Source organism: Microcaecilia unicolor, chromosome 3, assembly GCF_901765095.1.
Source record: "Microcaecilia unicolor chromosome 3, aMicUni1.1, whole genome shotgun sequence".
Classification (NCBI taxonomy): domain Eukaryota; kingdom Metazoa; phylum Chordata; class Amphibia; order Gymnophiona; family Siphonopidae; genus Microcaecilia; species Microcaecilia unicolor.
Window position 1 is genome coordinate 345,668,760 of NC_044033.1, and position 20,006 is coordinate 345,688,765.

General features: G+C 43.5%; 1 protein-coding gene and 1 long non-coding RNA gene across 2 annotated transcripts in view; one reads left to right on the forward strand and one right to left on the reverse strand.

The window, feature by feature from the left end:
* The window catches only part of SYNE1 (spectrin repeat containing nuclear envelope protein 1), a 982,166-nt gene that overhangs the window by 796,507 nt on the left and 165,653 nt on the right, over window positions 1-20,006 (forward strand). Inside the window, 6 exon segments of the mRNA XM_030198470.1 lie at window positions 2,499-2,645; window positions 3,014-3,168; window positions 4,762-4,909; window positions 10,405-10,499; window positions 16,814-17,048; window positions 18,061-18,255. Coding sequence (XP_030054330.1) covers window positions 2,499-2,645; window positions 3,014-3,168; window positions 4,762-4,909; window positions 10,405-10,499; window positions 16,814-17,048; window positions 18,061-18,255 — 975 coding nt within the window.
* Window positions 8,607-20,006, reverse strand: part of LOC115466898 — a 47,322-nt gene continuing 35,922 nt past the window's right edge. The window contains exon 3 of the long non-coding RNA XR_003941614.1: window positions 8,607-8,924. This is a non-coding gene — a long non-coding RNA (uncharacterized LOC115466898). The remainder of the gene's footprint in view (window positions 8,925-20,006) is intronic.

Sequence of the window (20,006 nt, forward strand, 5' to 3'; positions counted from 1 at the left end):
TAATGAATTGAACAGTTATATATGTTTGAATTATGCAGTCAACAATATTTTGATTTTTTTTGAAAAACAAGCAAACATACTGGCCACAACTAGCAAAATTTGCACGGGGGATCTTGCACATCCTGCTACCAGCACATCTTCTAAGAAGACATCTTCTGTTGCAGGAAGGACTGTGGAAGACGGGAGAGCTAGATTGAATCCTGAGATTGTTGATGACTTCTTATTCATCCACAGATTAAAAAATCATAACAGTGCTTCAAAGGGCATATTTCTCCCCTCTAGGGCATACAGAGCTGGTTGTATTTTGTACCCCTAGACATTTTAACAGGGTGGATTAGAAATCAGCTATTGTTGGGGTTGGAAGGGTAGAGGATGGTGGTGAGGAGGGTTATTATAGCTGCTCGCTGTTGCTATTGTTTTCTATTTGTAATTTATACACGAGTTGCACAGCATATTGTTCCTTTTTATACTTTAATAGAAAGATTTAAATATAAAATCATAATTGAGAATTCTGCAGATCAGGACTCAAAGCGTATGGGGATGGAGCGGGGACGGGGGCAGAACCTGCGGGTATGGGGCGGGGACGGAGACAGAACCTGCGGGGATGGGGTGGGGACAGAGATAGAACCCATGGGGAGAGGGTGGGGACGGGAGCACCATTAAAATCTCATCCCCCCACAACAGATTTAAAATAACTCTATATAACTGTGGTAGACTGGAGTAATATGGGGGATCAAAGGGACCCCAGCTGCAGGACCAGGATAAATAGCTACACTTTTCCCAGCTACCTTTGCTAATGAAAAACCAGCAAACATTTCAGAAGAAGGTCCAGTATTCTTCCCCATCAAATCTGACTTAAGTACTAATCACTTAACAGTTCATGTAGAATATTAAGAATAGTATTGATTCAACTAGAAAAAAAGATGATTGGCACTCTGAACTGAGTCCGTCATGTTATTTTTTTCAATAACTGAAGATAACACGATCTATCAGCAATAATACAGGAATGGTGCTAATGATACTTGACCCTTCTAAGGGCTTGTTTCAGTTCTTGCAATTCATGTAAATACCATGGGTGTTGGCTCTTCTGATTCTTGCATAGTGTCACAGTTCAAATAGGGACAACCTCAACTAGAGCCACTGAAACCGCAGTGTTCCAGTGAGCAACAATAAGACTAGGTTAATCAGGGTGCAATGAGGAGTACACTAAGATTGATTAACAAACAATTCAACCTCAACATGTCCCCTAATCCAAGGCTTCCCAGACTGTAAGTCACAACCCCAAATGGGGTCACAAAAAACACATTTGTGGTCGCAACTTGGGTAGGGGCTGTCCATAGAAACGTCATCCTTCTCTAGTCCTTTACATGATTGAGTCAGGTCACGGAGCTTCAGCTCTTTGAGCATCTATTTTCTAAACACAAAATAGTGTGCGTACAATGGCACAGAGAAACAACTAAAGTAATGTGCGATTTCTCCAAAGATGTGGGAGCAAACTGTAGGTCGAGGGTGTGCCATGCAGAGTGAATCGAACTGGTTATAATTTGGCTAAAACCTGGCATCACCAATTTCATTGGCATGTACATTAAAATCACTCAAGACAAAAGCACTTCCCAAGTCGAAATCTGATGGGGATCAAGTGAATTAGAATCTGAAAGCTGATAGACAAGCACACAGTCGGAGAACTAAAATTTACAACCAAGCTCTCATACTTCTGCTTTAAAAACCTCAGCCTATCCTAAAGATGAATGGTGTAATAATACTCCCCCCACACCTGCCACACACACAAGAAAAGTCCTTTGCTGGTATTCTTTTGATGGATACCATTACATACCAGAGATTCCATGACTGATAATTTCATTGCATGTCTTTATATCTAACAGCTCAATAAAAGTGAGCTATGTTACCTGAAAACAAGCAGGCAAAGTCTGTGCAGTAACTTATTTACATAAATCCCGTTGAAAGAGAGGGCCTGTTGAGGAATTCTAATATTCTAGCAGGAAACATGAATTAGATGAATAATGCTACTGACTAAGTGCAAATTGGAGCTGTGTTAAAATAAAAGCAATGAGCCCAATAACAGCATAAATACCAGACCCTTTCTTACATTTATTTATTTATTTGTTGCATTTGTACCCCACATTTTCCCACCTATTTGCAGGCTCAATGTGGCTTACATAGTACCGTCAAAGGCGTTTGCCCAGTCGGTGGATAACAAATACAAAGTTGTATAGTGATTGTATGGGTATAAGTGGAGGCTCGGAATGGATGAAGATTGCGTGTTGTCCTGTTCGGTTATAGTCATGTTGTGTTGGTAGGTGAAGAGGGTTATGTGGGGTCATTGGGGTAGGCCTTTTTGAAGAGGTTGGTTTTTAGTGATTTCCTGAAGTTCAAGTGGTCGTGGATTATTTTCACAGCTTTTGGGAGCCCATTCCATAGTTGTGCACTTATGTAGGAGAAGCCGGCTGCTGATTTTAAACCTCGTTGTTGTCTTTCAGGTTGGAGTGTTGGATTATGAAACATTTGCTAAGAGTCTAGAAGATCTGGAGGCATGGATTGTGGAAGCTGAAGAGGTGCTGAAGGGACAAGACCCTAACCGTTCATCTGACCTTTCTACAATCCAGGACAGGATGGAAGAACTTAAAGTAAGTAGAAACTAAGGAAGTAGACTATGTCGCAAAACTCTTTGATTTCCTTACTCCAGATAAAGTCCCCGTGCTGCCGTGAATGTTTGGTTCTTCTTCTTGGGTCTTTTGATTACAGGACTCTTGTTTGTGCCATTTCTGAAGGCCCTTTTCTGCTTTTTTTCTATGTTGTGTTTGTTTGCATTTATGGACTCTCTCTTTTTGCTACTTGGTTCTTCTTGGGAATCAGGAGCTCTGTTTTCCACTCACTAATCAAGAAGTACTTTCCTCCTTGAGAAGTATTCTTTGGGATGATATGTGAATTAAGTAGAGTTTGAGTTTCAGCAAGTGTGTATCTATGTGATGTGTGCTTTAATTCACTCTTTCAGAGGCAAATGTTGAAGTTTAGTAGTATGGCCCCGGACTTGGATCGTCTGAATGAACTGGGTTACAGGTTACCTCTAAATGATAAAGAAATCAAGCGCATGCAGAGCCTGAACAGACGCTGGTCTCTCACCTCGTCGCAGACTACAGAAAGATTCAGGTAAGTCACCTGAGGGTATGTAGACATTTTAGGGATTCAGAGTACTGATTCAGCCCTACTCCTGGAGAGGGACACCAAAAATGTTATATAAAGATTGGCCCAACAACTCCACATGGGATGGATTTGTACATACACTTTTTCTAGAACTACCATGAACTTATTTGCTCTATGTGACAGGCAAATGCATTAATTATATAAAGGTGTAGAGTACTACTTTAAAAAAAAAAACCCAAAAAGGCAAAAAAAAAAAAAAAAACAAGAGGCACTGATCTGCCTAAGGAAGTGAAGGTAACAAGAAAGCAGATCAAGTAAAAAAGAACAAACACAACAAAACAAGTGACTAAAGGAGAAGGGGTTTTTTAAAACGGTTACGCGCTGTGGCCACATTTCGCCCTCAGGCTGCCTCAGCTGTCAGTTTGCAGAGAAGAGTGAACTGAGTCGTGGTGAGAAGTGGTTTCATGACTACTACTAGGGCTTTGCTTTGTTTTTTTACCCCTATTAGTTCTTTTTACCCCTGACGCAGCCTGAGGGCAAAACGTGGGCACGTCGGGTAACCGTTTTAATAAACCACTTCACCTATAGTCACTTGTTTTGTTTGTTCTTTTGAGTACTACTTCAAGAAAGTATTTTGATTAAATCCATGCTATTTTATTTAATTACTGATAAACTGCATATCTTACCCAGTTCTAAGCAGTGTACAGTAAACAACAACAACAAAATGCACACTAACTGACATAAATAATTCTAGACTAATACGTATTTAATTTATTCATTCCATGTTGTAAAGACTTCAAAACTGAAATAAGCCCAAGATTTTTGTTTCCTGATGCTTCCAAATATACACAAAGGAAACGTAAGGTGTTCCTTCAGATGAAACCTCAGGTTGTATCATTGGGAGCTACTTTTTCTTAAGTTTCCCTGTAAGTGTTTAGTAACTCACAGTGGAAATTCTTATGCCTTTGTGGATCCCCTACACTTACAGAAATTTCTTTCAGAGAGAACCTCACTTCAATGTTCTGAAGTGAGGGTCCTTTATTTCCTATTTGTATGAATGTGGTTCTAATAAAACTGATGGTGCTTGTACTTGCTAATAAGCATGTTTATAATTTCTTTATTTCCCCAATCTTGTCTTCTTGAAGGGGACTAAAACATGTTGATGTATTTGAATGCTTATGTAATTATTTGAAATTACTTTGTTTTGCTTGAGATTATTTTAGTAATCTTAAAAAGGAAATCTTCAATTAAAAAAAAAAAAGCTAAAAAAAAACTAATGAAGGTAGGAATCAGAATTTTATGTGGGTAAAGACGTTTACCCACATACAGTTGCGGTTTGATATTTCTTTACTTAGATGTTGCTCACATCTGGTCAATATTCGGCCAGCAGCGATCAGAAGTTTTTTTTATGCATGGACTTTTGCTGGCTAAATTAAACCTGGATATTCAAGGCCAAGGGTAGGGGAGGGCCCTAAAGGTGGGTGGGGTTGGCAGCTACGAGTGGGTCTACTGTTAAGGGTCTGAGAGAAGGGTCTGATCCTTTTGAGGGTCGTGAAGGAGGGGCACTGCTAATATTTTGATTTTCTATATACACTTCAGCAAGCTGCAGGCCTTTTTGCTGCAACATCAGACCTTCCTGGAAAAGTGTGAGACATGGATGGAGTTCCTGGAGCAGAGTGAGCAGAAGCTGGCTGTGGAGATTTCTGGAAACTATCAGATTCTGCTAGAACAGCAGAGAGCCCATGAGGCAAGTCATGATTTAATGTACTGAAGAGCTATCATCCAATTTCATGAGGCGGTCAAAGTATCTATACTATGTTCTGTCTCATTACCATCATAGCAGTGAGGTATGGGAGGGGACTCCTAATAGCCCCTTGCTAAATTATATTATGAAGACAAAGTATGTTGCTGACTAAAATAGAGCTGGCAAAAGCCTCAGTGCATCCTATGTACCATGACTTCACCTATCTATCCTGGAAATTAGAACCACATAGTTTGTCATGGACATGTTGGAGAAATGTAGAAAATCACAGCAGATACATCCATATTGTCTATCCAGTCTCTCCATCCAGAGCAACTGTTCATTTCTACAATCCCTTACTCTCACCTAAAGATCCTTAGTGTTTCTCCCATGCGTTTTTAAAATATTTGTTTAGATTACTCCTGAATGTACTCTCCTTCCACCCTCAGCCCATGACCCTTTATTCAGAGGATCAGAGACAGGGGGCGATACTCCACTGGACATTCATCTTGGTCGCAGCCATGACCAAAGCATCCACCTTCAGGAGTGGAAAGTGCTGGTCACTGTCCTTTGGAGGGGGGGGGGTCAGAGTAGAGACGCCCCACGAGCCTGGACCCCAGAGGACAGCACCTGGGGTCTCCCACTCCATCTTTGAGAGGGCCCAATGAAGCAGAACGGTTTTCAACAGCTTGCTGTAGCCCACAAGGATGGGGTGACCCCCTCTTCTCTCCCTGCAGGGAATCCAGGATCTCCTTACTTCTAAATGTAGCCACAGTAGGAATGTTTCAGTCTGTAAAATCTAATCATCAAGTAATAGCACATCTTTCTCCATATCAGTTGCGTTACAATGGCACCTTTGTTTCAGATTAAAGATTACTAAGCTTGGCTGTAGTGCTATGGATAATGAATGCAGGAGACGTGAGTTTAGCTTTCCTCACTGTCCAGGCCATCAGGTCTCAGGTATATGATTGAGGTGATACATTGGACATCTACTGCTGCTACTTGAACAGTTCTGAGTGGTTTAATCTCAGGAAAATTTCCCATCAGGCCTTGCCCAGCAAGAGGATCTCAGATGCACTGGATCTGTCACTAGGGAATGAGTGTGAGAAAGGGGGATGAAAAGTAATTGTAGAAGAGTATATAGAAATCCATTTCTGTGAAAGGTGAAACCTGCCTGTATAGCTTTAAAGACACTGAAGTTGCTCAAATCACAGGGTAGGGTCAATTTCCCAGATTTGATACGTTATCATGTGGCCTTCCTCCTGCGTTAAGGCAAACAATGGTTTGGGGATGGGGAATAAGGCCTAAAATGTGCTGTTTGCCTGTAGAGGAGCATGTGCTTGCCTTCCTCTTGATAATTCATGCCCTTGATATTATAACCACTTCCTTCACCTCCCCTTACAAGCAGATTCCAATATGATTAAAGCAACCTTGTCTGCCTTTGGCAATTGGATTCTTTCTTTTGATCCAGAGAATAGGGTCTCTTTGTCATTGTTAATCTGGTTTAATTCCCACCTCAAGGTCAACAGGAGATGCATCAATTGGAAGGTGTGGCTATGGTGCAGGATCCAGTTTCTGTCTCAGGTTGTGACTGAAAATGGGATGGCTCCATTTTGAATTTGCAAGAAAGATATGGTTTTCCAAGTACCCAATATTTTTGAGGGATACAATTATGGCATACATTGCACCATAGTGGTCTGGATTTACGGGACTTGGAAGAATCCTGGGCGGTGGGCTAATGTCTCACTTCTTCCTCATTCGGGATTGGGTTTTCTGTAAATATTTGCATGCCTCTAAAGGGCCATCACCAGTTGGACTGTGAAAGTTATAGGAAAGAGAATTGAATCAGATTGGGGACACTTTTCCATGATATAAGATGTGGAAATCCATCTTTCACACATCTAAATCAGCATCACTTATACATATGGGCTTTTTCTTGCTCCATAAAAGCTACTGGACCCCCAATAGCCTGGGGAAATGGAACAATGACACAGTGCACCAGCAAGGAATCTACAGTGGCTGAAACCTCGACTACCTTGGTTCCCTTTTGACAAGGAGACTTCAAGAAGAGAGGAGCGACCGGGCGGGAGAATCCAACTTGTATCCTTATGTAAGAATGTCCAGAACTGATATGATGTGAGTTTTGCTCACACCACCTGAAAATCCTGAAGAAATCCTCCCACTGGAAGAAGAGAAGAGTGGACCAGCCTTGCATCGTTGCGAAGCTCAGGAGTCATTGGGCGCTCTATCTGACTGAGAGAAAGATTTCCTGTCTGCACGAAAGGAAAATTGGCATCCCTGAAAGCGTGACTTCTGACCATATTGCTGATGACAGGCTGGTAGCCTCTGCTGTCTCAAGATCGAGAACCCCCTGATGATGGACAACCAGAGGCTTTTGGCTTTCCTCCGGCAACCGATATGGCTGTTTTCCCCAGTTCTTTCACCAAGTTACTGAGATCTTCACCAAGTAGGCACTTGCCCTGAAAGGGCAGTTTAGCTGAACTTGACTTTGACGCTGCATCTGATGCCCAGTGCCACAACCATAGTTGTCAACGTGCCATGTCAGCCAAAGATACACTGCAGGCCATAGCTAGCATGTCATAAATAGCATTCACTGAGTAGGCCAACCCCGCTTCCACCTGAGTGTTATGGCACCTCTCTTATGTTGCATATTGCAGTACCCATGAATGAGCTGCACACTGTCGCTTGAAGGCTCAAAGAGGCCACTTCAAATATTTGTTTCAGCAAGCCTTCTAGCTTCCAATCCTGTAGGTCATTTAGGACACAGTCCCCTTCAAACGGCAAGGTGGTCTTCTTAATCACTGCTATAACAAGGGAGTCCACCCTGGGAAGCTGCAATTTCTCTTTCTGCTCCAGAACCAACGGAAAGAGGCGAGTCATGGGTCTTCTCACTCTCAGTCCCGCATGTGGTGAAACCCATTCTGCTGTAACCAGGTCTGAAATAACTGGGTGCTTCAGGAAGGCCTTAGAAGAACCTCTAAGTCCACTCATGATTGACGAAGATGGAACTCCTGATGCCAAAGCAGAAGGCTCCTCAATGGAAAGCACTGCAAATGCCTCAAAAATCCTGTTTATGAAACAACCTCAGTACTTTCGGGTCACCCCCCTCCTCTAATGGCTCCTCCAGTAGTGGCTCCTCTGAATAGACCAAGACCACATCAGGTAAGGATGGAGAAGCAGATGTAGACCTCCAGGAATGGGCACATGAGATCTCTTGGGAACCGGAGGGACAGCGGTCCAAGAAACTGAAGCAACTTGCAGTAACTCTGACTGTCCCTACTTCAGTAAATAGGCCTGGTGTAAGGGCAATATAAACTGCAGAGAAAACAAAGATCCCGCTGTAGCTCAATGCTCTGTCGGGCCCTTTCACGAAAAGCCTAACACCCATCTGGGACTAACCCTTGGGCCACTTATCTGTCCCCACACTGCTCAGGTCCACTTGCACCTGCCACTTGTCCTCTACACTAGCACCCTCCTCCCACTGACGGGGTCCCACTTGCCTCTGGGCTAGTCTCCCACTCTCAGGTTATTCCCCGGTTATTTCAAGGACACTGGGGCCACACTCCAGGGGTCCCACAGTTCCCAGAAATCACCCACAGACCCCAAAACACAAACCAGGATTCTTAGTCCAGGACAACAGAGTCAATAAACTAAATAAGGTTTATTCTCACAGAACTTGAACAGTGAACAGAAAAGGTGAACTCAGCAAGCAATAGCATGTAACTGAATATGAATAAATTATAAAACTATCTAAACATTTGTTTACTACCTGGGTAGTACCTGTGGAGGTCAGGAAATATAGTTGCTCACAGGTTATAACATATAACTACTCACAGGGTCTCAGTAAAGAGATCTTTCTCTCTCCGCTCCCTGGCTGAGACTGAGGAAAATTCAGTATCTTTAGGTTAGATTTGAAATCCAGGGCCAATCAGAGCCCAGGGCATCAATTTTGAAAGTAGCTGGTCAATGGTACTGCAGATTGTCTTTCTGTAAGCTGAAACTAGAAGAGAGAAAGCCTTTTCTGCAACTGATTTAAAACACAAAACAAAAGCCATCTGCTGGCCAATTAGGAGAAATACAGTTCATGAAATAATTAATACAGTTTTCAGGCTTAGAAACCCACTGTTTCGTCACAGGCCCTAAGTTTGTAAAATGGTGGCTGTGCTCTGCATATGATCAGACAGAGGCTATTCCTCACTGTCAGTCGGCCCCAACAAAATAGCGCCTGATCTTGCACTCTCCTGCATCAAAATATGCAGCGGCCATGCTAAAGAGCCTGAAGTCCCCAGTATATTCGGATGCTGTGCCAAATCTGAAGTCATGCTACCGTTGACCATTTCCCCCACATCCTGTGGAATTCCCTCAATGCCCTGACACCGGCCGGTGGGTCCCACAGCAGGAAAACTGTTTAACTGCCTCCACGGGAGTCACCATTCTCCCCGACTGGCACAAGTGCAGCACAACACAGTCCCAAGCAGTGAATCAGGATCCCTCCCCTGCACCTAGTAGAACTTGCAGCCCTTCAAGTAGTTCTGAGTCAAACTTTAGTTGGACTTACCACTGTCAGCTGCTTCCCCCAAGTTCACAGTCTCCACAAGTCTTAGCCCAGATTAGAAAGAATAAGGACTGATACTCTGTCCCATGCTCTCCAGTAAACCTCTTTTCTTCTGCTTTTTTTTTTTTAAGGTTGTTGTGCTGGAAAAGGAGAGCTCCACAGTAAACAGGGGAGAGGTGAAGGGAGGGGAAAGAAAATTTGCAGGGCACTAGAGACAGGGATCTGAAGACCTCCAGATATGACTCTGCAGACTCAAGCCACCTACAAAGCTCAACTGGAGACCAGTTGGCCAAGTGGACCAGGAGCAAATCGCTCAGCACCAGAAGCGAAAAGTGTATCCATCCACCTGCTGAAGATAGAAGATACTGAGGAGCTTGATTAGATGCCAAGAGAGATATGTCTCAGCTTAGTTCTCAGTTCTCTATCTCCACCTGCTGTTTGATGGACACAACTATCTCACAGGTTCTGGAATAGTGGGAAGTTACGTAATGGAAGCTATATTTAGAAAGAATGTTATTAAACAGCATAGTATCTTTTGTGATAAACAGAAAACGATACACAATACAATCTCTAATTACTTATTTTTAGGAAAGTGGATTGAGCATTAGAATTGTGTTTTTCCATGTTTTTATTAGCAAATTCAGAATTTACCAAAATATGAATTAAATGTTTACTTAACAGTAAATGCTTCAACAATCATTTAGTTCTCATGGGATGCTCTGTACATCGCAATTCTTGATGTGACTTACATTTTTATTTGTAATCTGTAGAACATAGTATGCATATGTTAACGAAAACCTACATGTTCTTTTGTGTATTTATATTTCTGCACTTGCATATAGTATCTTGTGATATGGACAAATGATAAACTTCAGGCCTCTTCACCATTTTTATTCACATTTTTCTTTCTCTTTTCTATGATTAGCTATTTCAGGCAGAGATGTTCAGTCGTCAGCAGATTTTGCATTCTATCATCACTGATGGGCAGCGTCTCCTTGAGCAAGGACAGGTGGATGACAGGTACAGCATGCTGTTAAATATTCTCAATTGAGAAAATATTAAGGTGTATCGATGGTTCAGATTGCCCCCTTTCTGATGAGGCAGGTCAGGCCTGGGCATGATGCAAACACAGCAAAATCAATCATTGAAAGGAGGGAAAACAGCTGATGCTACAATGATAGACCCTACTGGTAAATCATTTGTGCTAATGCAAGGCTGGCATTAGGGTTGGGGGGTTGCATACAGGGCAGTTGTCCTCAGCCTCTATACTATAGGCATCCACAACCCTACCTGAAGCTGAAGAAGATAAAGCCTGCTCATGGACTTTGGGGCCTCCAGATTTCTGGCCTGGGCCTGAGTATGTTTAACACTGACCCTGTGCTAATGATATGCCTTGAAGGAAGCACTTTTACAACCCTGGCCATTTGGGCACAAATATCTAAGAGGCTTGGAAGTGGCAGAGACCTCTGAGAGTACTAGAGTTAGCAAAACACAGATTCACTGTATGTATGGTTAAAAAATTACCTGCAGAAATGGGATTTTTGAAAATTGTGGCCTAATGTGTATACATGTTTAATAACAGTAGGAGGAGATGTTCCTGATAACAAAGTTAGGGTGAGTTTTAAAACTCGCTCCTTCTTTTGAATTTTCCAAAGTATGTGCATATTTTTTTTATTGGAAAAGATACCTGCACAAAATGACAGGTGTAAATACAGTGGTGGAAATAAGTATTTGATCCCTTGCTGATTTTGTAAGTTTGCCCACTGACAAAGACATGAGCAGCCCATAATTGAAGGGTAGGTTATTGGTAACAGTGAGAGATAGCACATCACAAATTAAATCCGGAAAATCACATTGTGGAAAGTATATGAATTTATTTGCATTCTGCAGAGGGAAATAAGTATTTGATCCCCCACCAACCAGTAAGAGATCTGGCCCCTACAGACCAGGTAGATGCTCCAAATCAACTCGTTACCTGCATGACAGACAGCTGTCGGCAATGGTCACCTGTATGAAAGACACCTGTCCACAGACTCAGTGAATCAGTCAGACTCTAACCTCTACAAAATGGCCAAGAGCAAGGAGCTGTCTAAGGATGTCAGGGACAAGATCATACACCTGCACAAGGCTGGAATGGGCTACAAAACCATCAGTAAGACGCTGGGCGAGAAGGAGACAACTGTTGGTGCCATAGTAAGAAAATGGAAGAAGTACAAAATGACTGTCAATCGACAAAGATCTGGGGCTCCACGCAAAATCTCACCTCGTGGGGTATCCTTGATCATGAGGAAGGTTAGAAATCAGCCTACAACTACAAGGGGGGAACTTGTCAATGATCTCAAGGCAGCTGGGACCACTGTCACCACGAAAACCATTGGTAACACATTACGACATAACGGATTGCAATCCTGCAGTGCCCGCAAGGTCCCCCTGCTCCGGAAGGCACATGTGACGGCCCGTCTGAAGTTTGCCAGTGAACACCTGGATGATGCCGAGAGTGATTGGGAGAAGGTGCTGTGGTCAGATGAGACAAAAATTGAGCTCTTTGGCATGAACTCAACTCGCCGTGTTTGGAGGAAGAGAAATGCTGCCTATGACCCAAAGAACACCGTCCCCACTGTCAAGCATGGAGGTGGAAATGTTATGTTTTGGGGGTGTTTCTCTGCTAAGGGCACAGGACTACTTCACCGCATCAATGGGAGAATGGATGGGGCCATGTACCGTACAATTCTGAGTGACAACCTCCTTCCCTCCGCCAGGGCCTTAAAAATGGGTCGTGGCTGGGTCTTCCAGCACGACAATGACCCAAAACATACAGCCAAGGCAACAAAGGAGTGGCTCAGGAAGAAGCACATTAGGGTCATGGAGTGGCCTAGCCAGTCACCAGACCTTAATCCCATTGAAAACTTATGGAGGGAGCTGAAGCTGCGAGTTGCCAAGCGACAGCCCAGAACTCTTAATGATTTAGAGATGATCTGCAAAGAGGAGTGGACCAAAATTCCTCCTGACATGTGTGCAAACCTCATCATCAACTACAGAAGACGTCTGACCGCTGTGCTTGCCAACAAGGGTTTTGCCACCAAGTATTAGGTCTTGTTTGCCAGAGGGATTAAATACTTATTTCCCTCTGCAGAATGCAAATAAATTCATATACTTTCCACAATGTGATTTTCCGGATTTAATTTGTGATGTGCTATCTCTCACTGTTACCAATAACCTACCCTTCAATTATGGGCTGCTCATGTCTTTGTCAGTGGGCAAACTTACAAAATCAGCAAGGGATCAAATACTTATTTCCACCACTGTATATGCGGGCACTTATTTAGGCAATTTTCACGTATTGCTCCTTCAAAAATTAGTAAAACGTACCCATCGATTTTACAAATATATGACCAGTCTTAAAATTAACTTCAGAATGTAACCTTAAGTCAGTATTCAGAAAATGCCTGAGAACCTAACTTACCAGCCAAATTTTGGATAGGTTAAGTTAGTCTGATTTTTACTTCAATCTTGTCAGCTAGATTTTCAACTGACAGTGCACCTATATCTAGCTGGTGAAATTTAAAAGGTCATTTTAGAAGGCTTGCACATCATTTGCACATGTAAATGCCTTATATGTGTAAGTAGTGATTTTAGCAAAAACCAGCTCTTACCCATGTATATCCACAGCACATACATATTTAAAAGGGATATGTTATGTATGGGTGGGCCTAATAAAGATGTGTGTATTTCTGATTTTCCAATGGCAGCACACACATACTTTAAAAAATCCACGCAAATGTAAAGTTTTCTGATAAATCTTATGTTTTCCTGGACTCAGGGCATTTAAAAACTTTTCTGTCATCAAGGCAATTGCCAGTCCCGTTAGCTATATCTGCACCCTTTAATGTTTTAACTTTAGTGATATAATGTTAGATTAGCGGTATAATGATGGGTTCCATTTAATTCTCAGTTATAATATAAATATATATATATATATTTTTTTTTAATATCTTTATTAAATATTTATATTATACACTTCAAAAGAGATAATATTGACATTTGTAATAAACATTAGTAAAGAAACAAATTTATCCTTATTTCCATAAGTTGAAATAAATATTCTTCTATCGACCTTAATATGGAGTTAGAAATAAAGATCCAAGAAAAAGGAAATCAAATTATACATAATAATTAAGTTAAGGGATACGCTCTTAACCCAATCGCTTTTCCCAAGTTATCTTAAACAGTGTGCATTTGATACTCATACTACTACATTTACATTCACTGTTTCCTTTGCAATCAGAAATTCCTCCAATTGTTTGGGTTCTTTTTTTAAGTATATCTTTTGATATATTATTCCTTGTTTAGAACACTACCTCACAAGTTGCAAATTCTGTTTTCTTGCTTCTCCCCTATGGTTGATTTCCTTACTTATATGATTGCTATATGATAGTCCTTACTTATATGATTACTATAATCTTGTATATTTCTTTTTAAAATTTCTATTGTAAGTTCTATTGTAAGTTCTTATTTTTGGTCAAGAAAAATAAAGCAGAAAAAAATCTGGATATGCCTGCTCAGAGGCAGACAAGTGTCTGCTGATTTATCATTTGGATTTAGGCTTTGGAGGCAATTGTGCTTACCTATGTGGTGTTCCACACCACCTTAAAAAATAACGTTTTGTAGCTGGGCTCCTTAGATGGTTCCCCTTAAAATGACCATTTCATGAAATTTACCACATATATGAATAAGTAGCATAATCAGCTACTTACATTTGAAAGTGCCGGCTTTACACATGCAGAACACCAAGTGATGCGGCTCTTTTGTGGAAGGTATTTCTCTCACCCTCAGTCATTTATCAATACTCTGCTAATTGTGGTTGTCCAAACTTTTCATACATAGATGACCTATGCGAAATTGGTCTCTTCACCTACTCAGTATTGCCCATCTAAGCTTAACCAGCTTGATTCCTCAGCTGGCACATTGACCTTTTCTGGAGATTTGAGACAGATGGAGGAAATCCCCTGCAGGGCTTTTGCTTTGTTTGGTGGTGGAAGCCATGGTGAATCAGGCCCCTTGACAGTAATTCTTTAACAGGGTGCTCAACCCTATTAAAATTAGGTGTCTACTTTTCTTTATAGAATTCTAGTGCAAATGTTTGAAAATGCACATACATTAAGGTGTGATCACTTACACCAGCCCATACCAAGTGGAAATGTCCATGCATAGATATTAGCTCTTATCTAATGATAGAATTCAATAATTTGTTTGCTTATCTTCTGGCCAAACTCTACCCATGTTTATGCCCACTGGTAAAGTATGCACTATCAAGTCATGGCATGTACCTTTTCACTAGTTGGTTTTCTTTAAGAGGAGTGGCCTAGTGGTTAGGGTGGTGGACTTTGGTCCTGGGGAACTGAGGAACTGAGTTCGATTCCCGGCACAGGCAGCTCCTTGTGACTCTGGGCAAGTCACTTAACCCTCCATTGCCCCATGTAAGCCGCATTGAGCCCGCCATGAGTGGGATAGCGCGGGGTACAAATGTAACAAAAAAAATAAATAAAAATGACTAGAATACCGCCGTTTATGTGCCTTTCTGCTGCCCAAAACTAGGGAAAGGGAAGTGATTTTGGATTTAGCTCATGCCTTTTTCAGTTATAGCTCAAGGCACGTTATGTTCAGGTACAGCAGGCATTTTCCTCTCCCTGGAGGATGTACAATCTGACTTAGACCCTGAGGCAATACAGAGTTAAGTGATTTGCCCAATATCACAAGGAGCCACAGCAAGATTGGCCCTGGTTAAGTTGTGCATGTCAGAGGGAGACACACGTTCCACCCATGCTCTGGCCACATATATGCCCCCCCCCCCCTTGCATTTACACTCTAAGGCATTTATTCATCTATGTTAGAGAATACTGCTGTGCGTACAGTGGCACTTCCACATATATGTGTACAGTATGGTATAACATATGTACACATATACCCCCTCATTCTGTAAAAGTTGCCAAAAATTGCGTGTGCAAATGTAGGTGTGTTCCCGATTTGCGCACTTGTTCATATATGTTATATTCCAGTATCTCCCTTCCCTCCATTCTACTTGCCTAGCATCCTTCCCCCACCATGGCCTGACAGCTCCCTTTCCACCATCTTCCTTTCCCATTACTCTTCCCTCCTGGTCCTCTTCCCCCCATGCCCCATCATCTCTCCTCCTCTCTCCTCCACCCCCCATATTCTAACATCTCTCCCCCTTACCAATCCAACATCGCTCCCTCTCTCTTTCCTGCTGTTTTCCCTCCTCCTGTCCAATGGCCCAGCATTGCTCCCTCTCTACCTCTCTTCTGCCCCCAGGTCCAACATTTCTCCTCTTTCTTTTCTCCCTCCTTCCCATTGTACAACATTTCTTCCTCCCACCCAGCATCTCTCCCTCCATCCCATTGTTGACCATCTATCTAGCCCCCTCATTATCCCTCCCCTCTCCTTCTCTCTGTTTCTAGGCCCATCATTTCTTCCTCAAGTCCCCTCCCTCACCTCTGATGTGGCATTTCTCTTTCTCTCTCATCCCCCTCCCCGCGGCTAACTTAAAACAGCTCCAGGGCCCCATGGTCCAGCATCTCTTCCCTTTCTCCCCACCACAGTCCAATATCTCCCTCCCTCCCTTCCCCTCACCTTCCTGATCTACTTTAAAAAGCATATCCTTTCAGAGGCGGTTGCTGGCGCAGCAGCTATTCTGATACACTGCCTGTGACTGCCTCAAAACTTTTTCTCTGTCACATTCCACCAAGATGGAAGCAGGAAGTTACATCGGAGAAGGTGGAACTCTGCAGAGGGAAAGCTTCGGGGCAGCCACAGGCAGTATATCAGAATAGCTGCCATGCCGGCAACCCCCTGAGAAGAGAAAGATTGAGAAGATGAGGAAGACATCGGACTGTGGTAGGGAGAAGAAGAGATGCTGGAACACGGAGCCCCCTGGAGCTGTGGGACCCAGAGCAGCCATCCTGTTTGCCCTCCCCTAATGCTGGCCCTTATCTCTAGGCACTCCATTGTTGGTATTTTGAAGTTGAAGAATCCCAGAGCTGGCGTCATAAGGTCTCAGAGCTGTCATCAGTCTCTCTGCAGCTGACTCGGGGAAAATTTTCCTGAAAGTTTGTATTAGTTTTGCATCAGGCTTTTTGCCATATCCATGTCCCTGGGTCCAAAGGAGCCTTGGTGGTGCTGAATATTTTTGTTCCCTGTCTTGGCTAGATGGGGTCCTGGCTCCTAAGCACTCTTAAGATCAGAAAGATCTACCTGGATTGTTCATTGAAGCCTCTGTCACTGGACTCCTGAGATAATTTGTTTTTGTTTTCTTTAAGAGATGAATTCAATCTGAAATTGACCTTGCTCAGTAACCAATGGCAGGGAGTAATCCGTCGTGCTCAGCAGAGAAAAGGGATCATTGACAGCCAAATCCGCCAGTGGCAACGCTATCGAGAGATGGCAGAGAAGCTTCGTAAGTGGCTGGTGGAGGTGTTCTACCAGCCTGTAGGCGGATTGAGCAATATTCCTATCCCACTGCAACAGGCCAGGACTCTTCTGGATGAAGTGCAGGTATGTTGAACACTAAACACTTTAATCTTAATTTATTTTTGGTTAGGTTTAAAGTCAGATGCTAGCTCTAGGAGTGATGAGCTACATCCTTAAAAAAAATAAACAAAATAAAACACACAGTAGCCACATTTTCTGAATTTATAATTTAGTTTTATAAAATGACCAAAAAATTTCCATAGGAAAAGGAAAGATGATTTGCAATTTTGGGGAGAATGTCAGTCAGATTTTCTAGGGTATCCTAGAACTCTTTTCCTTCAGGTGGTCTTTTTGTGTATGCATGCATTCAGCTTTCTGTATATTTACCTGTGTAGATGCCCAGTGCCGTAGCGAGGGCAGCTGACACCCGGGGCGGGTCGCCACTGCACGGCGCCCCCCCCCCCCTCGGCGCGCCCCCTCCCCCCTCTGGAGCGCACCCTTCCCCCCCCCCCCCCGGAGCGCATTCTTACTTCAATTAGGAAGCGAGGGGCGGGCGAGAGGGCTGATCCGCCCCCGAGTGCACGTCGTTGGGAGCTGTGTCGGCTCCGCTGGTTCCTTGCTCTCTCTGCCCCGGAACAGGAAGTAACCTGTTCCGGGGCAGAGGGTGCAGGGAGCCAGCGGAGCCGACACCCTCCCAGCGGCGTGCACCCGGGGCGGACCGCCCCACCGGCCCTCCCCTTCCTACGCCACTGTAGATGCCATATTATCTGTTACTAGTACCATTTTAAGGTTCAGTAGCAGAATTGCAGTAGGCTTCCTCATCTAGTTTTTGCACTCAGTGATTTTGGTAACCAGTGCCAAACTGGTTTCAATTTGCAAGATTCGATGTCTTCCATCATAATAGCAGAAAACGAGAGAGGTGATGATCTGCACTCAAATAAAAGCAGATCAAAGATATAAGAGTGCTGGACAAATCTGCCCAGCACTCCTATATCTTTGGTCTGCATTTGTTTGCTTCAATAGGACACATTAGATGGATTTTGACAGTTACATGAGGTGAAAGGACTGGGTACTGACTATCTTCTTGGGTTTTCAGCTGAAAGAGAAGGTCCTCCAGAGGCAGCAAGGGAGCTACATTTTAACTGTGGAAGCTGGGAAACAATTGCTATTGTCTGCTGACAGTGAGGCAGAGGCTGCCCTACAGGCTGAACTCACTGAGATAGAAGAGCGCTGGAAAATGGCCAGCTTGCGCTTAGAGGAGCAGAAGAAACAACTTGCCTTCTTGCTCAAAGTAAGTGTGCTTTTTCATCCCACCTTAGCACTGTTCCATTTTAATTGTTTTTAGGTGCACATGATGTTTCTTATATGGTAGTTTGATCGTAATGTGAGTATCCAGATTATGTCAGGATTGTCTCAGTTCTTACTGAGGCTTATTCCTACTGTGGCTAGGGTACATATGCAGGACAGGATTAATTTTTTGGTGGGCCCTAGGCAAACATGTGCTTTGGGCTCCTTATTTTAATGTAAAATTTAAATTCCTTATCATTCAACTAGACCAGTCCACATCAGTGGGTTATATCCACCCAACCAGCAAATGGAGATAGAGAAAGTTTTGGTGAAGTCACCAGTACAAGAGGAGGTGCAGCCTTGTACTATTCAGTATTTCTCTACCTCCAGCAGATGGTTCAGGTTAGACTGATGTAGCTGGCTTTTTTGTTTTGGCACTGTCACAGTGCCAGGCTACAGCTAGTAGCTTGCTGATTGAGTCCTGTGGCCATGTCTTTTCCTGGGTTCTATTGAGTGAAGTAAGTTTAGGGTGTGAGAGCCCGCATGCCTGTGTGATGATGTGGCTCTTGTGGCTGTTGGCTCTACTTCCCTGACTGCAGGGCAGGGCCATTGGAAATGTTAGCAGTCAGCTCTGAGAATCTCCGGAGCAGCCTGCATGAAACTCAGCTGTGGTGGAGCAAACCTGAGGATCAGACCAGAACACCATAGACACACAGTTTTTGACTGAAGCAGCAGCAATTTTGGATGCTGGATATGCAGCTTCCATGGAGGCACATACTTCTGGGGAGCATTTTTTTTTTTTTGCCGGGGGGGGGGGGGGGGTGAAGGTGCAGGAGAGATGCTCTTGGGACCCCCATACTCTAAGCAGGTAGGAAGGGGGGGCTGGGCTAGGATGTCAGACCCATTGCAGCAGCAGCTTTAGGGGCTCAGTAAGACACTAGCTACATGGGGGAGGCCTGATCAGGCCATGTTTTTGTCAGGGATTTTTTTGGCTGCACCCCTTTCCCTTTCTCAGCCTCCAGCCCTTTTGCCTTGTCCTCTTCCTCCTCCTCTTTCCCTCCCTAGCAAATGTGTCAGGGAGGCTAGTGGGGGCTCAGAAGACCTTCCGGCTCTGTCCTCCAAGAGATGCCCAGGCTGGGATGAGGACATGCTTGTCCACTCGACCTCCCCTACTCAATATGACTCCATGGAGTCTGGGGTGTCCCTGAGGGAGGACAGAGATCCTTTGGTTTGGCTCTTTAGGTGGGAGGAGTTACCTGCCCTCATAGACCAATTATCTGAGGTATTCCAGTTGTCCGTAGACCCCCAAAGGAGACTAGGAGAAGGCATCGCATTCTAGCGGGTTATCAGAAACTCCCTCCATTGGGCACTTTTGGAAATGATTTTCAGGTAATGGGAGAACCTGGGTTCAGTCCTCCATGGGCCCAAGCTCATGGGCCAGCTTTACTCGCTCCCCTGGGAAGAGGTAGATTAGTTTTTCTCTCTCCCTAGAGTTGTTGACTTGGTCACGACAGTGACTAAGAAGACTGCCATTCCACTCTCAAGGATCCCTATAACTGTAAGATGGAGCCCAGATCAAGCAGCTTTTCAGTTGTGCTTCCTTGGAGGTACAGGCATCTATATGTGGGGACTCTGTTACTATCTACTCTTGGAGACACTTCTAAAACATTATCTTTAATGTAAAATTGGTCACAGGAGAGCCATTGAGCATATTTATAGGTCATTTTACTGGAGGGTTTTATGCATAGTAGGTAA